This window comes from Oryctolagus cuniculus, chromosome 1 (assembly GCF_051225735.1).
Source record: "Oryctolagus cuniculus isolate XC-2025 breed Fujian yellow rabbit chromosome 1, ASM5122573v1, whole genome shotgun sequence".
Taxonomy (NCBI): domain Eukaryota; kingdom Metazoa; phylum Chordata; class Mammalia; order Lagomorpha; family Leporidae; genus Oryctolagus; species Oryctolagus cuniculus.
The window spans coordinates 180,758,584-180,784,263 of NC_142867.1; the positions used below are offsets into that span (position 1 = coordinate 180,758,584).

A 25,680-nucleotide genomic window follows, 5' to 3' on the forward strand; every position below is an offset into this window, starting at 1 on the left:
TCTCTAACTCTGCCTGTCAAAAAAAAAAAAAAAAAAAAAAAGGAATGCATATTATTAATACTAATAGTACCAAAAGTAATATTTGGATGAATGTGGAATAGTTACAATAAAGGTAGTTGAATTGTTTCTAGCCATAACTATAAATAAAATACCATATATCATATAGTTTACTGAGTTTTCTAAATTTTACCTATTGCTAATAGACAAAAAGATAAAATTTAGAAGACAGACTAAATTCTCAGCAAGGGGATCTAAAACCAGTGCTAACTCATAGTCAAGGGTCTTCTTTTCACCTATGTGCAGTTTTTGGTCTCGTTAAGTTGTTGATATAATTTTCTTTCTGCAAGCACAATGTTGGGCACCTCAGTTTCACACATTCAAAAAAGAGAGCTTGCAATATGATTTCTGCCTTTCTCATCTAACAGTGTAGAAGAACAAAGATCCTCAGCAGTTTACTCATCAAGTACTTGGTTTCAGGTAGTCCAACGGATGAGTATCATTAAGGGTGCTCAGTAAGGCTGATAATTTTCAGCTAGGATAAGCAGTCACGGATGGTGGAGAAGGTGAAATCTGGGTGGGCGTTATAAATAATTCACTCAACTGGAAGAGTACACAAGGAAACTAGGTCCAGGTACAAAGCAGAGGAAATAAACAGCACATTTAGTGGATGGTAAAGAAACCTGACTCTGTATTATAAATAGTGGGTGATAAAGCTGAGCAACACCAAAAAAGTCAGGAGGTAAAGAGCTTTATTGGTGCAGGAGTGTGAATGAATTTGGTCTTAAGTGTATTGAATTTCACTGATGATGGAATTTTCAAGGAGACCTTTCGTTAGAGATATGTTGTTGGCTCTGTAAGTGTGCAGTAAATGAAATGCAATGCTGGGAAGCATCAGAGCTGCAGCCAGGATGAAGTGTCTTCTGGCTGGAGGTGACAGTTAGCCTGGGGGTGGATGAGTCATTGGGAAGCAGGCAAGCATCCTTTGGGATGGAAACAGTGGTCATTTATTTAAGCTGTCTCTTGCTGCTGGTTCCCTTTGACATTTTTCTCATTTGGTATATGGAGAAAAATTGCATGAGGCAGACATTACTGCAGACTCTCAAACTTTATGTTGCTAGTTGATTGTATTGTTTATTTTCTTTTTAATGAAGTAGTGCTTTTTGAAAGAACACCCCAGAATCAGGTGTCAGTCTTATTTGCCTTAGTTTATGCCACCTCTCACTCATCTTAACCTTGATAATCACAAAAGTACATTGCACCTCTGTCTCTTCATCAAGTTTTTACCAAGTATCTATTGTGAAGAACACAATGAAGAATAATGTAGGGGAAGGCGAGATTTTTGGTTTTTTTTTTTGGATACAGAAGGTTGGAAGGATAATGGCAGATGAGAAGTATAAGCGTTCAGTGTTGTTCTCAATGGTCACTCACTGTAGGGCTTTGTACCCTTAGTGATTTTATGTTTCAGATGGTATAGGAGGGCTGTTTGTAGATTTCTAGATGGTATGGAGGACATAATGTCTAACTTTTACTATATTCCATTTGGTTCATGTAGCATTTGCTGGTTTGTTTCAATAAGTGATCAGTTTCTCAAGTGGGAAGCATTTAGTTAAAGTATGCTAAACAGTATCAGAAAGTATTCAATACTCTGAAATCTCACTAGGAAATAATAGCACAAAATAAATGGTACCAGTTAAGAAAGCAAAACTCTTCATTATTGGCCAGGTGGACTTGTGGGGCCTGTATTCCTCATGTTGATTCTTATGCATCAAACAAAAGGAAGTTCTAGTCATGCTATTTGAAAACAAGGAGAGGGGAATTTTGCCATATTCTAAGGAATGACTCAGTTGTTGTTTAGCTTACTATTTAATTCAGTTTCTTGATATATTTAGTTCCTTTGTGACTTAGAAAAATATATCAGAGAACAGTGTAGATGTCATTATGAACATTATTATCCATAAGAATCTAATTAGAATAAAATTTTTATATCAACCAATCAGGCCCATGTCATTAACTGCTAGCATTGTTCACTGTGTTTGGTGAATGTTTGTCTCAGCAGCTCTAACGTGATCTTTTGTATAGAAGAGAGTTCTCTTTTTCTGTCACTGATGCATCCTCTCTCACCTCGCAGTAATCAATATCTCTCTCTCTCTCTCTGTCTCTCTGTCTCATGCACATTGCAAGCTTGAAAACCAAATATTTAAGGCCAGTGGACTGATGAATTGGTCTCAGTATTATTTATCAGGTATCAGGGCTAGTTCTAAGTTATTAATGGCCAGTGTGATTCCGTCTAGTATCCCATGTGCTTCAAGAGTCAGACACAAGAGGCCACTGTCTTGTGAGAGGGAAGGTATCAGTGTGACAGACTAACAAACTGTTCAGTTACAAGGAAAATTTGAAATTAGTAACCTATGAGACCCTTATTTCTAATTTCATGTAACTTAAACCTGAACATGCAGGTCAAATCACCTGCATTTGGAATTTTATTAGGAGCTACTCAACCAAATTTTATTTATCAACTCTTCCAATTTCTGTTTGGATAATAGTCAGTAAAAATGCAGGTAAGGGAGCTGACAGGTCATGGTATACACTTTGGATTAGGTGGTATTGATGCGAGGCAAAGCCTGGATCGGTGAAGATTGCTTAAGGGCATATGAGTGATAGCATCACTCAGAGCACAGGATAAATGAGAGCGCTGCTGTCAGAGATCAAGAGTTTATGCAGTGAATTCACCCTAAGACAGCTGAATTTAATGGCTCTACAGGCAGAGATGGCCAGCACCATGGACAGCTCCTGAAAACTTGGTTGCCCCTGCAAAGCCTGGGGGTTGGCTTTCAGGTATTTGTTTCACCTCTTCCTAGTTAAATGTGTCTACTATGGACAGGTAATTTAATATATGGAACCCTCAGTTTTCTCATCTACAACATAGTAATATCTGTTCTACATAGTTCTCAGCATACCCTATTGAATGATAATTTGCAAGTGAAAGTATGTCAGTGATAAAAATTAAAGATGTTAATATTGTTTTGTTTTATCAGCATTTCACTTTACAGTGTTGGTCTTTATCTACCTAAGATTATATTATGTTAAGGAAAGTTGGCAGCCACTTTTTAATTATGAAAGTACACTTAAATGGATGGGAGGATATAGGCTACTCAAAGTAGTTGCATGCTTTATTGATAAGAGAAGGGAGTGTTTTAGTTCTTTTTGTGTTGTAAGATTGCCTAATGCTGGTTAATGTGTAAATAAAATAGTTTATTTGGTGCAAATTGCTGGTGACTGTAAAGTACAAAAACCATATGGCATTGTAGTGAGGCCTCCCGGCTGCATCATAACATGGGAAGTGGTATGCATCACTTGGCAGGAGCCTGCAGGAGGGTGATGATATCATGGTGAGAAGGTGGCAAGAGAGACCAGGATGGCTCCTTTGTAACAATCTGCTCTTGTGGGAGGTGATCTACTCCTGTGAGACCAGCATTAATTACTTCACTAGTGTAGCCATGACCCTGTCACCTCCTCTTTTCCCACCACTTATATGTCCTGCTACTCTTAATGCTGTTATATTGGGGATAAAGCTGCAACATGAGTTTTGGGAAGGGCAGATCATATCCAAACCATAGCAGGGAACCAGGATTTGTTGCCTCCTTTGCAAATTCCTTTCCCCTGTAATTTTTGTAATGGCTCTTTGTACCTGGCCAAGAGTACAAGAATCAATACATGCCATGCTCTTCCACTGTTATTCTGTTCCTTCTGTAATGACTGATGGGTTGCACTGGATGACATGTAGTATGGTGGGCCAGAGTGGTGATAACAATCTGACTCTTGGCTTTTCTGGGTGTCAGAAAACAAGAGTAAAGAACAGAGAGAAAGAGAGGGTTGGGAACACAGGTCAGGACCTAGCAAGAAAGTAGCAGCGCTTCCATGGCCAGGAGACAGAGCAAGGTCTCCAGGGCCCCTTTAGCATGAAGTGCACTAAGCCGCTCAGGATGACACGGGTCATTGCAGAGATCGCTGTGAGTTCGCCGTGCTGCTGCTCCTCCGTGAATATTTTCAACCCAGCAGCTAGTGAGGGGAACTAAAATTATACATTGGTATTTTGAGATAATTCTAATGTGCCATGGTGTATCTTAGGGAAAAGACTCTATCTATCTTAGCAGTTAGGGCATTTTAAGGGAACGAAAGTCTTGTGTCAGTAACACTTAGCCTTCCTGTCATTGATGAAACCAGAGCATTTTTGTGTGATCCCTTCATCTTATGTTTTAGTGCTTGTGTTTGAGTCTCCGCTTTTGTCCTGATTCTTGCTTCCTGCTAATGCAGATCCTGGGAGGCAGTGGTGAAGGCCAAAGTAGTTGAGTTACTGTCACCCATGTGGGAGACCTGATTAATTTCCTGGCTCCTGACTTCAGCCCTTTTCCCAGCCCAGCCCCAAGCATTGCAGGTATTTGTGGAATGAATCAATGGATCAATGGATGGAGCTCTGCTTGTCTGTCTCTCTCTGTACCCCTGCCTATTATAAATAAATAACTATTTTTTTTTTCAAAAAAGAATGGAAGCATTCATGCATTTTCATTAGACTTAAATTTGAATCTGTTTCAAAATGAAATAGGATCTCTAATTTCTTATGAACATCAATTTTACATGTGAAAAATGATAATTGAGAATACTTTTTAAAGTTTGTGGATAATTGAATTTAAAGATGTTTATTTTTAGTGCAAAAGTTTTTGAAAGCCACACAGTTTTTTTTTTTTAAGATTTATGTATTTATTTGAAAGTCAGAATTACACAGAGAGAGAAGGAGAGGCAGAGAGAGAGAGAGGTCTTCCATCCATTGGTTCACTCCCCAGTTGGCTGCAATGGCCAGAGCTGAGCTGATCCAAAGCCAAGAGCCAGGAGCTTCTTCTGGGTCTCCTACGTGGGTGAAGAGGCCCAAAGACTTGGGACATCTTCTACTGCTTTCCCAAGCCATAGCAGAGAGCTGGATCGAAAGTGGAGCAGTCAGGACTCGAACCGGCACCCATATGGGATGCTGGCACTGCAGGAGGCAGCTTTACCCACTACACCACAGCGCTGGCCCCCATACATAGGTTTTTTTTTTTTTTTTTAAAAGTACACATTTTCTGTGTACTTCTTGAAGACCCTCTCATATATGTTAATTGATAAATACAAAATGCATGGTCATGGAATTGATTGGGTAGCAAAGAACTGCCCTGCAGATCTTTTCATTTGGTTTGTCACACATCTGCAGGGAACTTTGTAAGACCCAAATCGTTTCAGCTAAAGATCAGCTTGGCTGCTTTTTTTCTTAGCAAGTTTGATAGATGCTTGTGATTATCTGTTCAATAACCCATTGAGGAATAAATAGGTTGATGAAGTAGCAATCTTCTAGCTAGGTAGCATTTTAGATCCATTATCAACGGGAAATGATTATTGTGTGATGTTATTGTCCCTTAGAACTTTCAAAAGGAAAATGTTAGTGATTGGGTAGTTATAAAATGATTTATATAATAGAAAAAGCACTGAGGTTGAAATTAGATTGGATTCTTGCATCAGTACTCCCCAGGTACATGGCCTTTGGTAAGTTGTCTGACTCTTCTGAGCCACAATTTCTCCTTTGAAAATGAGACCCTACATGTCAGAGAATGAATATGAAATTACATTAGATGATTGTGAAAATGCTTAGAACCTGTAATAGACCTTTTTAAAGGAAGCTATAATAATTCTGCCTTTGTGGTTATTTTCTGCAGAAAGTGAGTGAGAAGGTTGGAGGAGCAGAAGGAACCAAGCTAGATGACGACTTCAAGGAGATGGAGAGGGTGAGTCCTCACTGCTTTGAACTTCACTGTGATGTAACACCGCACTGTAAGAAGACAACAGGGAGGGAGGGGGCATGGGAATTCCCCACTGGCATTTGGGACTATGTTTTGTTACTTTAAAAAGTGGTCTCCATTTATGTTTATATATATATATATATATATATATATATATATACACACACACACACACACACACACACGTATAATATGCAGATATAATATGCATCTTTTTGTGAAAAAGCTATATAGATAGATAGAGCTTAAAATAGCAAATGGAAAATGTCCTATCTTTCCTTTTTGCTATTGTGAAAATGAAGACTCTGGATGAATTGCCGTTATGCATTTTTCCTGGGGCTTTTAACCCAGTTCTCCAAAGAAGGGAAGCCTAGAGCTCTTGGACTTGAAGTAAGGTGGAAAGAAAGAGGAGAAGTTAGACAATGATGTCCTGAATTTTTTCTGGAGAGTTGGAGTCACTGTCTGGCTTTGGAGGGCATGCTGACAGGACAGTGCCAACCAGAGGCAAAAGCTATTGAGAAAAGAATGCCATTTTGGAGCCTAACTCTAGCCCAAACTCCTCTTTTACCACTTGTTGCCCAAGTCCATTTATTTCATGGGATTGGCGCTGTGGCATGGTAGGCTAAGACTCTGCTTGTGGACCACTATCCCATATAATCATCGTGTCCTGGCTGCTCCTCTTCCAATCCACACCTCTGCTGTTGCCTGGGAAAGCAGTGGAAGATGGACCAAGTGCTTAGGCCCCTGAATTCATATGACCTGGAAGAAGCTCCTGGCTTCAGATTGGCTCAGCTCCAGCCATTGCAGCCATATGGGGAGTGAACCAGAGGATGGAGGATCTCTCTCTCTGTCTCTTCCTCTCTCTCTCTCTAATGCTACCTCTCAAATAAATAAATAAAATATTTCTTAAAACCAGTCCATTTATTTCTTAGAGACTGACTTTTTTAAATGTAAAATAATTATATTAATACTTGGGAAATTTTTTTATCAGGGCTTACAAATAATGTAAATCTAATATTCAGCTATGAAGAGTAAAGATTTTTAACAAGAGTGGAAGTGATGAACAAAATATCTTGTTTCATTTCTCTTGAGACAGAAGCAATTTCTCTTTTGCTTTTCTTTCACTTTGAGGCTGTAGGCTTATGATGAAGAATGTGCACTGAGTTGTGCAGAGAAATATTTTAGGTGTCAAATTGCTGGTGGGTAATGGATTTGGAGTTGAAATCCTACACTTGAATAGAAGGAGCTGTTGTGAACCTAGAAAACATATTTAAGCATTAATAAGAGTGTTGCTTTTTATGTGTAATTATTCAATGCAATTTCTTCTTTATATTTTGATTTGGTACCACCAGAAATTTTTTAGGGACCTTATATTTTTGCTTGGTCCATAGCCATTCCTATGGGCTGCCTCCTTTTTGCTATGACAGTGTGAAAAGCCAAACAAAGAAAATTCCTAGATGTTTTCTGCCTTGTTTAAAATTTTTTTCTTCTACTGAGTTTGTTGATGAATAAATATTTGCTCTGTGCCTTCTATGAGTCAGGCATGTAGGATTCAAGCAAGGTTCCTGAGTATGTGAAGTTCTGGTCTAATGGGGATGACAGGGTGGCAGAGCTAACCAAGAATGATGCCTGGAGCAAAGGGAGATTAACACCCCTCTCCCCTGCCACCACACACACCATACACCAGCACCACCATCAGGGTAGCCAGGGAAAACCTTCCTGGTATTTAAGTGCAGATGTGGAGGAACAATAACAGCAGAAAATGGTTGGTTTCTGTTCCAGGAAACAGCATGCAAGCAGGCTACAGAAAATACTTGAGCCCCTGAGAAAAAAGATGAGTTGCCAGGAAGCAGGGGTCTTGTGAAATGAGACTGCGTAACATTGATCAAGGTGGTCACTGGTTAAGTTCTTGATGTTAGCCTTGCCGCGATTCTCAGTGGTGAGGAGATTTGATACTGGAGCCCTGAGTCCCAGCCAGAAATCTTAGAAGCCAGCCTATTACAACCTAATGCCCGACAGCCACTTGCCCCAGCCGGACTGAAATGTATGTTGGTCCTTAACTTCTCATCTCTGAATGTTTCTGAGTGCCACCTGATCTTCAGCCAAAACTGGTATCCACTGATCATGATTGTGAAAGTAATATTCGGCCCATCTGTCTTCTATAGCGTCGGCATCTGAGTCTCCAGACTTGGTGCTGACAACCACAGTCCTCATGATACTGCAGCTCCTCACTCCTCATTACCAGCAGCCCCATGGGGCTGTTAATTTCTACCAGCTGCTGTCTATGCCCAGGCCACCTTGGTCCTCACTCATCCTTTGATGTCACCTGTCCCTTCTGCTTGTCCTCAGGGGCATGTATAGTGTGCTGTCCAGCCATTGCCATGTCAGTGATGATAGGTTAGGCAGGTATTAGGAATTTGAAACTGAGTACGAGGAGTCAGAATTTTCAACTTGCTTTTAATGCCCATGGGTTTTAAAGCAATAAGCTAGGAAGCTTACCGTCTAAGCAAAGACAAACTGTGTTTCTTAAATGAGACTTTAAAAGTAGGAATTTCATAGAACATAGAATTTATCAGTGAGCAGCTAATTAGAACTTTGGAGACCCATTTCACTATAAAATCCATGTTAATCTCATTTTGCAGAATGATTGAAATAAAAGAGGATCTTGCATCTACTCTGCTTTGAGGAAATGGCCACAAACATCCCCCTGAGCCTTAAGCTAGAGCTTATTTTTCCTGTTTTGTAAAACAGTTTTCCGCAGTTGAATTCTGATTGTTTGAAGAGCATATTCATGATTCTGTATTTGGGTTTATATCTAAGTAAATTGAGAGATTTCAGTGCAATGTGGAAATTGTTTTATTCCATACATCTTTTTTTTTTATCTGTGTCTCTACTGCCAATTTTACTCTCTCCACCTGTGCTAAATTTTCATGAAAGGTCAGAGATTTCTGTGGTGTTTGCAAACTACTTTCTCTGGGTTTAGAATTGCAAATACTTTGTTTCCTGTTAATTTGTTGATATTTGTGTTCAGTTTCCTAATCCTGTAGAATAATCACCTTCATAGTTGTCTTTCTGTTCATCTGGTGTTTAGTGAAGACAGATCTTTGTTCAGCTGGAGTCTCATGGATGCAAGTAGACAACAAAATGAAATCAAGTAGTGTTTTTCCTCAAGCAGGAGACTGAAAGAGAGCGGTAGTTTCCTCTGGGGATTCCGAGTCAGCCAGTCTCCTGCTGAGCGACAGGGAAATTGTGTCTGCCTCCTGGCCCTCAGAGCCCACCTCTCTCAAAGCAGATTTGGTAGAATTCTGTGGCTGTAGGGTCCCTGGAGGAACCCTGCCCATGATGACATCTCTCCTTCTCTTAAGTGCCTTGCGTAGAATGGTTTTTGGTTTTATTTATTTGTTTGTTTATTTGTCTGTTTATTTCAAGAGGCAGAAACACAGAGAGAGCTCCCATCTACTAGCTCATTCCCAAAATATCCTCAACAGCCAACAGTGAGGCTGGTCAGAGCTGGGAGCGGCAAACTCAATCCAGGTCTCCCATGTAGCTGGTTGGGATCCAGCTATTTGAGCCATCATTGCAACCTCCCAGGTTGTGCGTTATTAGGAAACTGTTGTCAAGAGATGGAGCTGGGAATTGATCTCAGGTATTATGATGTGGGACATGGACACCCTCACATGTATCTTAACTGCTGGACTAAATGCCATTGCTGGTTTTAGTTTTAGATGCTATTGCCTGGCTTATGGACTTCATTAAACATGGGCTAAATATCTTACAGACGGTGCAGACACTGGGTGAATTTGTTATTTTAAAAGTAAAGTTTGTTTGCTTTTTTTTTAATTAATAAGAAGTTCTGGAATTTAAGGGATATCTGGTTTCTTTTGAAATTTTTTCAGTTGCTGAAATGATTGTGTATAAACACACATACACACACAGAGAAACTGTGTATTTTCCTGGTGTGTGTATAGTGATTATTCATTCATTCACTTGGTAAACTTGTAAATGCTTCCAGTTCCAGGCTCTGTGCTGGTATCGGGAATGCAAGGTTGATTAAGTCCCAGTACCTGGATCATGGGGCTTCTGGAAGTCCCTGTTCCTGCCTCCAAGGAGCTTCTCTTTTTGATGGAAAAAACAGGCACATAAATGAACTTATAGGAAATGGTGCTTGGTGCCCTGGGGAGGATTCTTGCAGAGTACCTGGAAGAGATGCCTAACTCAGGCTGGGCAGATCATCAGTGAAGCCTCCTAGAGAAGAAAGTGCCTGAACTGAATCCTGAAATCTTCTCTCATCCCTGTGTTCATGGATAATCTGGAATTCAAGTTAAGGCGTACAGGATCTCTTTTTGCAGGCCAAAAAGTATCCCGAGAAATCTCTGTGTGTATAAGAAGGGGTCTTAGTTTCTAGAAGAAAGGGTCCATGGAAACATGCATATAGGCTTTTTAATGAAAACAGAATTATTCTCAAGGAACAGCATACAGTTTTAAGAAAAGTAAGATGTTAAGAGGACAGAATGACGGTCCACGTGAAAGTGAGAGAGAACATCGCTGGCACAGTCAGGTGTGGGAAAGCGTCCATGGTGTTGTTATTGTCATGTGCCTGATTAGTCATTGGTGGACAGGATTCATCCTTCTATCCAACCCCAAGTGTTTGATCCAGAATTAATAGTAGAAACCACGGAGAGAGAGATTGCAGCTCAGTATAAGAAGGAACATTAGGCTGTCAGAGTTTGTGTGTGTGTGTGTGTGTGTGTGTGTGTGTGTGTTTAAACATCAGGAATAATTGAATTCCCTGTCAGTGCTCACGTTCAGATGGAGGCTAAACGTCACATGAAGTCTGCTAGTTGTCTCATTTCCTGGCACGTACTTTGTTACTAATGATGTTGCTTTTTAGTGATGTCACTCTTTCCTGGGTTCCAGTGATCTCCCTGGGGAGAAGAGTACATTTCCAGCCTGCATGCTTGGAGTAGCACACATACAGTGTGTGCCCAAGGATGTCTGCTATGTCTGTGGATGTCTTCTTCATGGTGTGGTGGTGAAGGAGATGTGGGTCACTGTGCTGAGACCCTTACCTGCTGGGTAGAGCAGTTAGAAGAGCCAGAGTCCCAGACAAGATGAGCTTTAAAGATATCTTTCTGCTTGGCTTCAGATCCTGTGAAGCCACACTTTCTCTTAGTTAAATGCTTATAGTGTGTTTCCCCAAATGGGCAGTGGCCGGAACTGAGCCAGATTGAAGTCAGGAGCCAGGAGGTTCTTCCAGGTCTCCCACGTGGGCCCAGCCCCTTGGGCAATCTTAAGCTGCTTTCCGAGGCACATTAACAGAGAGCTGGATCAGAACTGGAGCAGCCAGGAATCAAACTGGCACCCATATGGGATGCTGGCGCTCCAGGCAGTGGCTTAACCCACTGTGCCACAGCTCCAGCACTCAGGTGTGCATTCTTTTTTTTTTTCTTTCTTTTACAGGCAGAGTGGACAGTGAGAGAGAGAGACAGAGAGAAAGGTCTTCCTTTGGCATTGGTTCACCCTCCAGTGGCCACCACAGCCGGCGCACTGTGGCCGGCACACCGCGCTGATCCGCAGCCAGGAGCCAGGTGCTTCTCCTGGTCTCCCATGGGGTGCAGGGCCCAAGCACTTGGGCCATCCTCCACTGCACTCCCTGGCCACAGCAGAGAGCTGGCCTGGAAGAGGGGCAACCGGGACAGAATCCGGCGCCCCGACCAGGACTAGAACCTGGTGTGCTGACGCCGCAGGCGGAGGATTAGCCTATTGAGCCGTGGCGCCGGCCAGGTGTGCATTCTTAATAGTTATATTTACTTAACTTTGGTGGTAGAAAGATTAAGAATTAGCAAGGAGTTTAGACATACGATATTTTAGTACATTTTTGTCATGTAACTACTAGGAGTTACTCCAGATCCAAGTAAAAAATTCATTAATGTACCATTGACTACTCAGTCTGTAAACTGTGTTCCCTTTGTGGTATCTAATGTGTTCTTAAACTTATTCTATTTTCCCATGACAGCATATGTACAGGAGGTATATAGTGCAGTATCAGATAGAAATACACTGTTCAGCCCTGTCGCTACTGCACAAAGCGTGCCATGTGGCTTACATGCGCTTCCACCTAAGTTCAGGAAACACTGACTTAGACCTTCTCTAGTTCAGGTGCCTCTGGGACACTCACTCCCTTTCTGGTCTATTCACTGCCTTGGGATTCTCCAGTACATTTTCTCTGGAGAATGAGACAGTTGGTAACCCAAAGAGTATCATTTGTGGATTCAGCCTGGAACACCTTACAAAGCTAGCACCTTAGCACAGGCATAGACACACTTTTCGGTCAGTATTTTGGGCTTTTAATGACTGAGGGCCTCTGAGGTTTTTGTTTCAACTCCTTGCCCATGCTGTTGAATCAAAAAAGCAACCACTGACGTTGCTTAAATGAATGAACATGGCTGTATTCCAATTAAACTTAAGGAAAATGAGTTTCATATAATTTGTATGTGTTATGAAACAGTAAAATTTTTGTGGACATTTTCAAGCACTTAAAAATGTAAGGCCGGCGCCGCGGCTCACTAGGCTAATCCTCCGCCTAGCGGCGCCGGCACACCGGGTTCTAGTCCCGGTCGGGGCGCTGGATTCTGTCCCGGTTGCCTCTCTTCCAGGCCAGTCCTCTGCTGTGGCCAGGGAGTGCAGTGGAGGATGGCCCAGGTGCTTGGGCCCTGCACCCCATGGGAGACCAGGAAAAGCACCTGGCTCCTGTCTCCTGCTATCAGATCAGCGCCTTGCATGGGCCGCAGCGCGCCGGCTGTGGTGGCCATTGGAGGGTGAACCAACGGCAAAGGAAGACCTTTCTCTCTGTCTCTCTCTCACTGTCCACTCTGCCTGTAAAAAAAAAAAATGTAAAAGTAGGTAGTGGCCCAGAATTGGTCTATAGTTTGCCAACTTCTGACTTAGCATGAAGGGAAAAATGTTACAAGTAAAGCAGGTTGAATAAGCTGCTTTTCTCCCATACAAAGAGATACATTTGACCAAATTCCTCTGACTCTAAAGTATTGAGAGCTATTAAAATCTTGGTATTGAGAAAATTGAAGCAAAATGATGAGCATATGTGCTTAAATTTTTTTCTCAATGCCGAGGCAGAGCAATAGAGTTGGGCTTAGTGGTGAAGTGAGAGATCTTCCAACTGCTGATTCAGTCCCCTTATGGCCACAGCAGCCAGGACTGGGCCAGGAACTGCATCTGGGTCTCCCACCTGTGTAGCAAGGACGTAAGCACTTTGGTCATCATCTGCTGCCTTCACAGGCAGTTTTCAGGAAGCTGGATGGGAAGCAGGGCATCTAGGACAAGAGTCAGATTTCTGATAAAAGATGCCAGCATCTCTTCTCGCAGCTTAACCTGCTGCATCACAACTCCAGCTCCTACAATTTTGCTTTCAGAAAAATTGTTAATTCTCATGGAAATGTTTATTTCCTAAACAATGGCTGTATTTATGTACAAGGTGTGTTAGCCAACTTTTTGTTACTTTAACAAATACACCAAGAGGATCCTCTTGGGAAGGAAAAGATATATTTTGGCTTGCAGATGAGAGATTCACAGTTCAAGGTTGGTGGCCCAGTCATAAGGGCATTTGGTGGAGGCTGACAGTTGCAGACCGTGTGCAGAGGAACAACACATGTTAAGCCAAGTAGCAGGACACACAGGAAAATGCCTTCGAAGGGCAGACCCTTCCAGAGGCCATAATTAGATCAAGTCTTCACCTTTAATTTTTCCACCCTTAACATAGACTGCATGGTTTAACATGTGCATGAGCTTGTGGAACCATGTCCTATTCAATCATAACATCAAATAGTTCATTCAAAATTCATATTATTAACAAAAAGTAGGGGTAGTTTTTTTTGTTTGTTTGTTTTTGTTTTTTTTTTTTTTTTTAAGTTGCCAAAATATGGGGCGGGGTGGGATGGACGAAAGATAGTGGATTAGGAAGTGGCATGCTTTGCTGGGTTAGGGATAAACAGTGAAGAGAAAAGCATATGAGGTGCATTCTCAGTGGAGAATTGGAAAGAAAACTGCCTGGAAAGCCCCACAGGAGGTGGTGTAATGGCGTGAAGCTGTGTGGAGGGTGCAGACACATGCAGAACAAGGGCCAGTGCAGGGGGCAGAGAGTCAGAGTGGGAAGCAGTTTGGAGATGAAGGTGAAGCCAGACTGTAACAACGTGTGGTGATAGAGCCAGAGGGAGAGCATGGTGTGGGTCTGGACTGGAGCTCTGGAGGCTGGTGGTTGCTGGTGGTTGCCCATGGACCCAGCAGAAGTTAAAGCTTGATGTTTGATTCCCCCAGTCTCTCTAAAACAGAGCCCACTGTCTGGCTGAGAGAGGGTGGCTACCATTTTGGAGTAGGGCAGCGGCTATGGAAGCCTCTGGGCATGTGCATAGCAGTTGACTGAGATGGGAAACCTGATTGGCAATTGGCAGTGGTGAGCAGGCAGCAATGTTCTGTTAGTAGCGTTAGCTCTAGCTTTAGTGTGTGTGTGTGTGTGTGTGTGTGTGTGCACGCGTGTGCGTGCCTATGTGAGATCCAGAGATTCTAGAGGAGGAAACGGTCTGTAGTCTCCACTGACTTTGAGCTTGGCTGGGAGGTGGCTGGATAGCTACATGGGATGGAGGGGCAACTGCACCCGAAGCCTCTCAGAGTCAAAACACCTAGGCGAAGCTGTCTCAGGGGATATCCACCTCTCTGTTGATGGACAGACTGGCAGGGTGAAAAGAAACCTCTAGATCCGGTGACTGTGGGAGCCTTGTGTGCTGAGACCTTGGGAATCAGTGGTTACATGAGAAAGTGTAGGGTGAAGCTGGGTATTGAATTCTACCATACCCAACTTGGGTGTTACCCTGGAAACTTGCCCCACCCTAGACATTGACTAGAGATCCCTGGTCACACCCATCACACACCTCTTGGTATTCACTTAAAGAGCAGACATTCCACTAAGCCACAGAAAACATAGCCCAAAGACAAAAGCCATCAGAAGAAAAAAAAAATCTATTCCACAAATGTCTACAAATAAATGCAGAAATTCAAGAACCAAGAATAAGGAAGACACTATGACCCCCCTCCCAAAGGAACACAACAAAATTTTAATGTTAGAATGTAAAGATGAAGAGATTGAGGAAATGCCAGAAATAGAATTCAAAAAATTAATCATAGGATTACTGAAAAGCAGTCAGAAGCAAATCCACAAACTAAAGGAAACCATATAAGACATGAATTAAATTTTTGCCATGAAATTGAGATTTTAAAGAGAAATCAAAAGGAAATATTAGAAATGAAGAATTCAATACATCGAATAAAAAATGCAGTGAAAAGTCTACACAGCAGCCTTGGTGAAGCAGAAGAAAGAATAACTTAACTAGAAGACAAATCTTTGGAAATCTTAGACAGAAAAAAAAAGGCAAGAAGAAAATACAAAACTTAAAAACAGTGTTGGAGATCTATAGGACACTATCAACACAACATGAGGATCTTAGGAGTTCCTCAAGGTGTGGAAATAGAGAATAGACTAGAAAGCCTACTTAGTGAAATAATTACAGAAAACTTTTCTAATTTGGAGAAAGAAAGGGACATCCAAGTATAGGAAGCACATAAAACTCCTATTAGACATGACCAGAAAAGATGTTCACCATGACACATTGTTGTTAAACTTTGCACAGTTAAACATAAAGAAAAGATTCTAAAATGTTAACAAGAGAAATGCCAGATTACTTTCAGAGAATCTGCAATCAGAATCACAGCAGACTTCTCATCAGAAACCTTACAGGCTAGAAGGGAATGGTGAGATATAGTCCAAGTCTTTAAAGTTGCTAAAAGGGCCGGCACTGTGGCGTAGTGGGTAAAGCCACTTCGTGCAGTGCCAGCATCCCATGTTGGTGCTGGTTCGAGTCCCAGTTGCGCCACTTCCTATCCAGCGTTCTGCTAGAGCTTGGGAAAGCAGTGGAAGATGGACCAAGTCTTTGGGCCCCTGCACCCATGTGGGAGACCTGGAAGAAGCTCCTGGCTCCGGATCAGTGCAGCTCTAGCCATTGCAGTTATTTGGGGAGTGAACCAGTCCATGAAAGACCTCTCTCTGCCTCTCCTTCTCTCTGTGTGTATCTTTGACTTTCAAATAAATAAATAAATCTTTAAAAAAGTTGCTAAAATAACCATTAATTCCATTTTTTTCTCAACTTTTTTGTACCCATGTATATTTTTAGTTTTTGTCTCCTCTAGACAGCTTTCTCTGAGGGTTCCCATCCCAACACCAAGCGAGGTTAGTTGAAGATGGATGCCCAGGAATGCACAGAAATAGAATTTGTAATTTAGGATGCATCAAAAATTTGTTTTCAAGTTATTAGAAAATTTGGGCATTGAGGAAATCAACAGCTATGTGTTGTAAGTTTAATCTTAAACTGTTCTCAAATTGGAATAACCTTTTGCCAGGTATAATAAATTATTTCAGTGGAAATCATCTTCATGTTAATTTTACCAGTCCTGTTAATAAGAGAATATGTACTTGGATAATTCCAGGTTAGGTATATATATAATTTTCCTAGGAAGTGCCCAACAAGAGGCATTAAGGGTCCTCAGAGCACGACAGAGTATAGTTTAATAAGGAGCATCCTGGACATTATTACTGAGGACAAAGATGGAGAGAAATGGAGACATTGATCAGTCTCTCACTGGCATGTGACTTCAGAGTGACAAATGGTCTGGGACAATTCAAATTGTTCCTCTGGCACTCTTTCCTAGAAACCCTTTGATCTGTGACCCTAGTTCAAAACTCAGTTATCTGATTTCAGGGAGCTCATTTTCCTTTTCATATTCCTTAATCCCTGTAACACAGTCAGCGTGAGACCCGTGCCATCCTCTTGTCACACACAGACAATGGATTTTCACAGTGTTTGTTCTGTGCAAAACTCTAAATCCATTTCCCATGACTTGAGTGCATAGTGGTTGACTGACATTTTGATAATATAGGAGAATCTCCATTATCCACAGGAGATATATTCCATGACTCAACCGTGGATGTCTGAGACCATGGATAGCACCAAACTCCATATGTACTGTTTTATTCCTAAGCATAAATACCTACTGTAAATTTTTCTTTATAAATAGGTACAGTAAAAGATTAACAACAATAACTAATAATTAAATGGAACCATTATAACAAGTGCTATAATAAAAATTATGTGAATATTATCTCTAGCAAAAATATCTTAATACACTATGTTCACCCATCCTCTTGTGATTATGTGAGATGACACAATACCTGTCTGATGATATGAAGGGAACTGAGTGATGTAGGCATTGTGACATGACATAATGACCTTTTAACAGTTGAGTTAGAATGAGCTGTAGGGGCAGGCATTGTTCTGCAGCTTGGGAAGCTTGTGTCCCACATCAGAGTGCCAGTTCAAGTCCCAGCTGCTCTACTTCCAGTCAAGCTTCCTGCTAAGGTGCCTGGGAAGGCGGTATATGATGGCCCAAGTAATTGTATCCCTGCCACCCATGTTGGAGAACTGAATGCAATTCTGGGCCCTTAACTTTGATCTGGCCCAGCCCTGGCTGTTGTGGCTGCTTGGGGAGTGAACCAGGATAGAAGATCTCAGTGTATCTTCCTCACCCTCTTGTTGTCAGTCTTTCAAATAAATAAATAACTGTTATTAAAGAAATAACAAAGTGAAACTGTGGAAAGCAAAACCAAGTATGAGGGAGGACTACTGTACTGTGAGAATCGCATGAGTGGCTCCACACGTTGTGCATTGTACAGCACCAGGAGGCCATTATCTAGTGCATATTCAAATCTAAAAGACCTTCAAACTTTGAGTCAGTCCACAGGATGTGATACAGCACTCATGTGTAGGTAGGCACATATGAAAGAACATGCTTTTTAGGGTCATTTTCAACCATGATAACCTCATAAAAATGTACTTTCCTCTTTTTATTCCAGCAATAACAAACATACACAGATATGACTGATGGAAATTATTAAATATTAAAAACAAAACTGCAAGATAAAATCAGCTAAGTGTAGATTATAGAAGAGAAGGAAACTTATTCCATGCAAGGCTGATTTTATTTGCAGGTGTGGTAGGTTATGGAAAAATTTCTCAGATTAAGGGAGGAGCCTTTGCACTACAGAAAGAAAGTAATTTTGAAACATTCTCTGAGACTTCTATGATACCTGAATTTCCACCACTAAAATTTATTTGTATTGTACATTATGTGCACATATTGTAGCACATATGTTGATGGGAAAGGGATTGCATTGGGGAAAACAGAGGGGACCTGACCACCCAGAGCGCCTTCCACCACTTCTCCCTGTGGGGACAGGGGCCTGACGGAGCATGGTGAACTGCCGAAAGCCAACACTGACCTTTAGAATTTTTCCAGAATAGACTCTAGCCCTAGATTTTAGAGTTAACTGAACATTCAGTGGCTAACTGGAAGAGTTTGCTTGAGATCTTCATATCCTTAAAGTTACATAAAAATGTTACCTCTCTTGACTAAACAGAGTTGATGTTGCATGATTTTTTTTTTTCTTCAGGGCAGTGAAACCTGCCACCATGCCTGGTTCCCTCTGGGTGCCTCTGGAGCAAATATCTGAGTCATTGTCTACATCTCATTGTTGCCAGAGGAGCGTGAAGTAAATTTTCAAAGAAATTTTAGAAAGTTACCAGCTTCTTCTTTGTCATTCAATAGCTAGACTTGGCAGCTCATGATAGAACACTGCAGAGTGCAAGGTCATTACCCCTCTGGCAGCTCCCCGAGGCCCTCACCTTGCAGGAGCTGTCATTACTCGCTTGTGCCACTGATGGCATAGACTCAAGAGAAAACTGAGGGCCCAAAGCTAATGACTTCCATCACTTAGAATATTTATTTTTTTCATTTCAGAAAGTGGATGTCACCAGCAGGGCCGTGATGGAGATAATGACTAAAACAATTGAATATCTTCAACCTAACCCAGGTAAGGAGTTGTCTAATGTGTTCAGAATGCCCTCAGAATAACTTGTAGTTTGATGGACATTTTAGGTTTGGGCTTCTGCTTCCTCAGTTCACTTTTCTGGAGGTTCATTTTGTCTGGAGAGGGGCTTTTTATGGTTCCCAGCTGTGATGTTTTATCTGACTGTAGTGTATTTAACAAGCACCATGTATGGACAACTTGGGTGACAGTTCAGGGTAGCTATACATTGTTACCACTTAATCTTTAATTTTCAAGAGGTAGTTAAGAAATAAAGTTGAGATAGCTTTAAGGTGAGGAATAATAATTCACAGAAGAAGTGCAGAAGTAGGAAGCTGAGTATTTTCTGTAAAGTAAAGAGGGTTTCTGGCCATCTAGTGCCACTGAAGTCTCTGGAGGAGGATTGTTCTTGATTCTGATTGTTCTGGGAGCATATCACAGATGAACACTTGTTCCTGCTAACTCTGAGCTCTAAGAGAAATGAGTTGAAATAGAGATAATGGAACTGTGCCTTGTAAAGAGAACCAGATAGATTTTGGGCAGAGCAACCTACGTCATAGACCTTGTTACTCTTCCTGTATATCAGTTACTACCTGCAGAGTGAAGGAACTTGAAGCCAGCCCCAGGGTGTGTTATTCAAGTGAGATGCTTGGGTATTTGGAAAACTGCTTACTCTTGAAACTGGTTTCTTTGATGGTCCTGGGGAAGACAGTCCAGGCAACTGCTTCTGCTCCGTCAGGTTTGGATACTGAGCATTTAGTGGGCAAGAGACAAGCAAAGGCAGAGTGTGGGATAAAAGAAAGCAGGAGAGTGCAATAATAATGCTAGCTAGCTGACTCTGCTGCCCCCTGCTGTTGGCTGTTTCTTTCATTCAATCTTTATGACAGCAGAGCTGTCATAACAAATTATGGAGGAATAGCATCCTGTTCCCCTCCCCCCTTCTTAAAATACATACATTTTATGAGGGAAGAAAATATGGTAAGCTGTCAAAATAGGAATTTGACAGATAAATTATCAGATAAGTTATCAAATGGTTAGCAAATTAGGTAAAGAACAGTAGAAATCAAGTTTCCAAGTTTTACTCAGAGCCTTCTTCATAACCTGTATATTCCACAAGGGTACAGAGATCTCTAGGAGGCCCTTTTATCTCTTAGTTTTAAACTAACTATAATTGAAGGTCAAATTTTGAAACAACTACGTACCTGCCTTGCTAACCACAGAAGTCCTTGTATAAGGGCAAGGAATTTTCATCTGTGTTTGTGCGGGTCCTTGATGTGCCTTTGATTTGCAGGGGCTCACACATGAATTGTGCTGTTACCTCGTTCTTGTCAGCTAAGAAAAGCATAGGGGAACAGGAGGTTAAATATAGTATGTTTTGAACATTTTCAGTATAGAGCAAGTTGTATACACTGTATCACTTTAAAAATAAATTTATTCTTAATATAAAAATGAAACACAGTTGAAAACTTCAGAGTATAAAAAATAGTCTAAAAATCCTTTGTAACCCAGATTCTCAGTGGGCACCTGTCAGTTTTTATGAGCATAATGTCATTGTGCTGTGTCGTAAGTGGAAGGGGGTTGTGTTCCCCCAAACTCAGATCCACCTGGAACCTTAGAATGTGAAGTTTGGAAATGTGATCCCTACAGATGTATTCAGTTAAGGATCTGGTCGTACACTCATCCTGGACTTGAGGTGGGTCCTTCCTCTAGTGACAGGTATCCTTGCTGAAAGAGGAGAAGACACAGAGGCTCACAGGAGAGACTGTGGGAAGATGAGCGGGGTTCAGTGCTGTGTTGTCACAAGTGAGGAATGCCAGGAGCCACCACGTGCTGCAAGAGCCAAGGAAACCTTCCCCCACAGACCCTCCAGGAGCTGCGAACCCTGCTGATAACTTCAATTTCTTTCCTGAGCTGTGAGAGAAGAATTTAGTTCTCAAAGCCAATTAGTTTGTGAACTTGAAATGGTAGCCCTAGAAAACGAGCAGGTTAGCCTCATGTGATGCAGCACAAAACAAGGGCTGGGGAATTTAAGAAACAGTCCCAGTCACACACGTGGCAGGGACAGAAGCCAGGACTGGAACCCAGGTCTGACTGCCTCCCAAGGCTGCCCCTGAGAAGGATGGGTACAGAGGGCCCTTCATTTTCAGAATGGGCATGATATTAAGAAAGGAAACAAAATAGATTGAGCTTGATTTTTATTTTAATAAAAATTATTAAAGGAGGATGCAATTTGGGGACATTTGAGTTTTTAGAAGTGTGTTTTTAACAAAACGCTGAATGTTTTCACTGTTCTCAAACATAATGGTTTTATGACTCTGAGAATTGGATGGACATTTGCCATCAAGGAGAGCAATGAAGGCCATTACCAGGCAAACCCAGTTTTGTTTCAGAAAAGCAGTCACATGGGGCGGACAATGTGACACATGATTAAGCCTCCATTTGGTATGCCCACATCCTTATCATAGTGCTGGTCAAGTTCTGGCTACTCTGCTTCCAGTGCTTCTTCCTGTGAATGCAGGGAGAAGCAGCAGATGGTGGTTCAAGTCCTTGAGTTTTTGCCGCCACCCACATGGGAAGTGTGGGTGGAGTTCCAGGCTCCTGGCTTCAGCTTGGCCCAGCTTCAGCTGATGCAGGCGTTTGGGAGTGAACCAGCAGAAGGAACAGAAAGAAGATATTTCTCTCTCTCATATATAAATATATATTTTATATACATATATATAACTCTGCCTTTTAAATAAATAAATATTTAAAAAGAAAAGCAAAGCAGTCACATATGAGCAGGATATAGGTCCCCCTCCAATATTCCTTTCTTGATCCCAGCTGCCTTTCAGTGGTGTCACATGACACACTTCTTGAAATTGTGTAGCCTTTTTTTTTTTTTTTCCCCCTCTACAGGGACAGGACTACACTTGCCTTTTCAGTTCTGTACCCCCAGTCCCCAGCTCAGTAAATAGGCATTTTGGATGTCTGAATAAATGAGTTAGGAAGTACAGTTGATACTGGCTAATGTAGTAAAACTACTCGATCAAGAAGGAGAGGAGGAAAAAGGGCTTCCTTTTCCCTTAACCATCAGGTTCACGCTTGTAACCCATACTTATCAGAGGTGTTTGTTTTCATGAAAAGACTAGTAGTAGCAGCTCTTAGAGAAACAAGACCAAGACCAAGACCCTGCCCCCTGGAACCACCCATGTGTTGCTCTGAGTGGCGCAGAGGGCCTCACAGCCAATTCCTTCTGGAAATTCCAGCTCACTGATGAGGTAAGGAAGAGAGTTGTGGGGCCACAGACCTGAAGATCTGCCCCAGGAATCTGGACTTTTGAGAACAGGAGACAGAGAGCTATACAGTCTCTCAGCTTGAATTGACTGTGACATTTTTTGACAGACTTCCAAGCTATATAAACAGGAAATAAAAGGGTACTTCAGAATTTTTGTGGAAAATGGAATATGTTTATTTAGGCACAAAATTTTTTTTTAAATCTCTGTATATCAGTTATCTTCAGGAAATTCATGGAAGATGCATATTCTGAAAAAAATTATGCATGGATGTCAATATTCTTGAACCAAAATAATATCTTTTAATTTCAATTTCCAGGAACTTTTTGAAGTACACTGGTAATTTGAATGCCACACTGTGCATGAATTCCATTCAGCTTGTTTAAAACTCCTATCTTCAGGGTATCTAATAGCAAAGACCATCAGAGAAGTTATAAATCAGTTTTCTTATTACTGATGCCTTGTAGGGAAGAAAAAGACAATAAATCAAGATTATCAGTAGAAATATGATGCAAACCACAGAGGTAATTTTGAATTTTCTAAGCACTACATTAAGAAGGCAAAAAGGGGTAAAATTGATGTTAATAATATAGATTATTTGGCTGGCGCCGCGGCTCACTAGGCTAATCCTCCGCCTTGCGGCGCCAGTACACCGGGTTCTAGTCCCGGTCAGGGCGCCGGATTCTGTCCCGGTTGCCCCTGTTCCAGGCCAGCTCTCTGCTGTGGCCAGGGAGTGCAGTGGAGGATGGCCCAAGTGCTTGGGCCCTGCACCCCATGGGAGACCAGGAAAAGCACCTGGCTCCTGGCTCCTGCCATCGGATCAGCGCGGTGTGCTGGCTGCAGCGCGCCGGCCGCGGCGGCCATTGGAGGGTGAACCAACGGCAAAGGAAGACCTTTCTCTTTGTCTCTCTCTCTCACTGTCCACTCTGCCTGTCAAAAAAAAAAATTAAAAAAAAATAATAATAATATAGATTATTTAACTCAGTATATCAAGTTATTAATCAGCATTAAAGTGTTGCAGTCTCTATTTTTCTCATGCTAAGTCTTCTCAGCCCATATCATTTGGACCAGCCATGTTTCAAGTGCTTACCAGTCCCATATGGCCAGCAGTTCTCATAATGAACAGCATGGCCCTGGGGAGTTTGCAATTCAAGTTATTTATGACAGTTTGATGTATGCTTAATGTTTAACTCTATATCAGAGAGAGAGAGAGACAGAGAGAGAGCAGGTTTTTTTTTTTTATTATTATTCAGCAGAGATGGATTCTTGATTTTACGACCAATATAGATTTAAGTTTGATTTTTTTAAAAATCTCCTGAAAATATATTTCATGACACTACAGGGGAGATTTTTCCGAAATAGAATAATAGACAAGACCAAATTGGGTTATGGATCCATTCCAGGTTTTGCATCTTTGTTATGACAGAGACCTTTACTACGTGCACTGAGAAGGTATGCTGACCCTGATGTCCTAGTCGAGTGCAAATCACCAAGCTGCTTCTATCAAAAGCACTTTGAACATGGAAAATCCAGTGCACAGTAGGGGTCTGGTTCTCTACAGAAAGGCTTTTCTCTTGAATGCATACATGATCTATGTTTCTCCAGCATCACAGTCATTAGATGTCTATTTAGAATTTTTTAACAATAATTTCAAATCTCATTTGTAGAATATTGCCTGTGAAAATAAAAGTTGACTGTTTTTGTTTTAAAATGTCTGATTTGTCCCTAGAATGCCAGTACTTCAAAGTTATACTTCTTTCCCAAAGACTGAATAAATGCAGTGATTATGAGCTATATGGTGATAGTGGAAATGAAATTAATACACATATTACTTGGCATTCATTTATCCAATTCTTGGTTCCACAACACAATGTCTGCTATATTTCCTAGAAGGCAGGACCTGAATTACATTATTCTTTATGTCTTTGAGAGAGGGTCCTTAGCATTGTGCCTGGCATCTTCTTTGCCTTCAGTATGTCTACTAAGTAGATGTATGCATTAATACCCACCCTTCATTGGAAGATTAAGGGTTATGTATTGAGTCTGGAAGCCGCATCTTTAACTTTCCAAATCCTGACACCAAAAAATAATCATAGCACAGTTTACAAAAGCAATTGTGAAGAAACTGTTGCACGGCAGATAAGTGGTATCTTTCAGAGATAAAAATATTAAAGAAGAAAATAGGTTGGTGATAGGTGGTATCATTTATGTGCTATATGTATTGAGAAGGTTAGAGTTTTCCTGTTTTAGCCACATCTTTGGAAAAATATTGACAATCAATAGGTTCCTTAATGTATCTGAGACCCCTCTAGTAATCTAGAGTAAATCAGCTGGAACTGGTAGATAAGGATGTTCATTCCTTGTGTCTGTAAAGATAGCTAAAGCTAGAGATTATTTAAGACATTGATTGTAATATGTAGTCTCCTTTGAAAGTCCTGATGTACCTCTCCACTGCCAAGTATAAATCCTCAGCCTGACCCTTGTGGTGGCCATGTCTGCTGCTCTTCCAAGTTTGTTCTCCCTTTTACCTCCCTTCAGCCTCATTGGCCTCTTAGATTCTCTACTGCTTTAGCACTTTTCCTGGAGCAGGGCTTTGTAGTGGCCGTTCCTCCTCCTGGCACACCCCAGCGACCTCTTAGGGTACGCCAGTCATCTTACTCAACCTTCTTGTCTCAGCTTAACATCACCTGCTCTGAGAGGCGTCTCTTGAGCTCCTGTTCTATATCAGATCCACTCCAAGTATGCATCCCCAGACATCTTCACGTCATTTGAGTCCCTTCCGCAGATCTCGAGTGGTTCCTCATTTAGAACAAAATTGGAAGTGCAAGGTCTTGATGATTTCATTCCTAACCATCTCCTTCTAGCTCCTTCGGCATCAGTATCACCGGCCTTCCTCATTCACACCTGCCTTCCCAGTCCTCCTCCTTGAGTCAACTTCCTCTCCAGGTCTTTTCAACATTTGCACGCAGTTTTCTGCCTGAATGTTGTGTTATTTGGGCAACTTCTATGGCCATCTTGTTTTAAACATCAACCCCGTGTCTCCTTAAGTCTGGTGGATTCCATTGAACTGACATAATCTCAGCCTTGTCCCTACTCCAGGGTTGTTGCACAGGAAGTTCTTCCGTGTGGAACACTATTCTCCCAGCTCCCAGCATGGCTGCTGCTTCTCACCACGCCACCTTCTATAAATACTATTTACCTATGCAATCTTTCCCTGGCCTCTCCCTACCCCTGCATGTTTGAAATTGACTTCTGTTTTCTATTTTTACTATTGTCTGCTCATTTCCCATGTAGGATATAATCTTTACAGGGTAGGAATTTGTCTCATTTATTAAGCCTAATTACGAAGAGTGCCATCAGTAAGTCCTTGATGAATGCCTTCTCTTCCCCTATGTCATAAGCTCATCAAAATTAAATACTATACTTGCTGGTACATGCATTCACACACACACACATTTATCTGGTGCTTAGCACCACATTTGGTGTGTAGCAGTTGTTTAATTTGCTGAATGAATGAATTAAATCATGTTAACTATATATAAGCTCCATCTTACAGCAGTGACTAACCTTTCAAATAGTGATCAGAAGACTTGGACAG

General features: G+C 41.5%; 1 protein-coding gene across 1 annotated transcript in view; it reads left to right on the forward strand.

Annotated features, from left to right (window-relative positions):
- Window positions 1–5,738: 5,738 nt before the first annotated feature.
- The window catches only part of SH3GL2 (SH3 domain containing GRB2 like 2, endophilin A1), a gene marked incomplete at its 5' end in the record, with an annotated part of 52,318 nt that continues 32,376 nt past the window's right edge, over window positions 5,739–25,680 (forward strand). Inside the window, 2 exon segments of the mRNA NM_001329079.1 lie at window positions 5,739–5,810; window positions 18,744–18,816. Coding sequence (NP_001316008.1) covers window positions 5,739–5,810; window positions 18,744–18,816 — 145 coding nt within the window.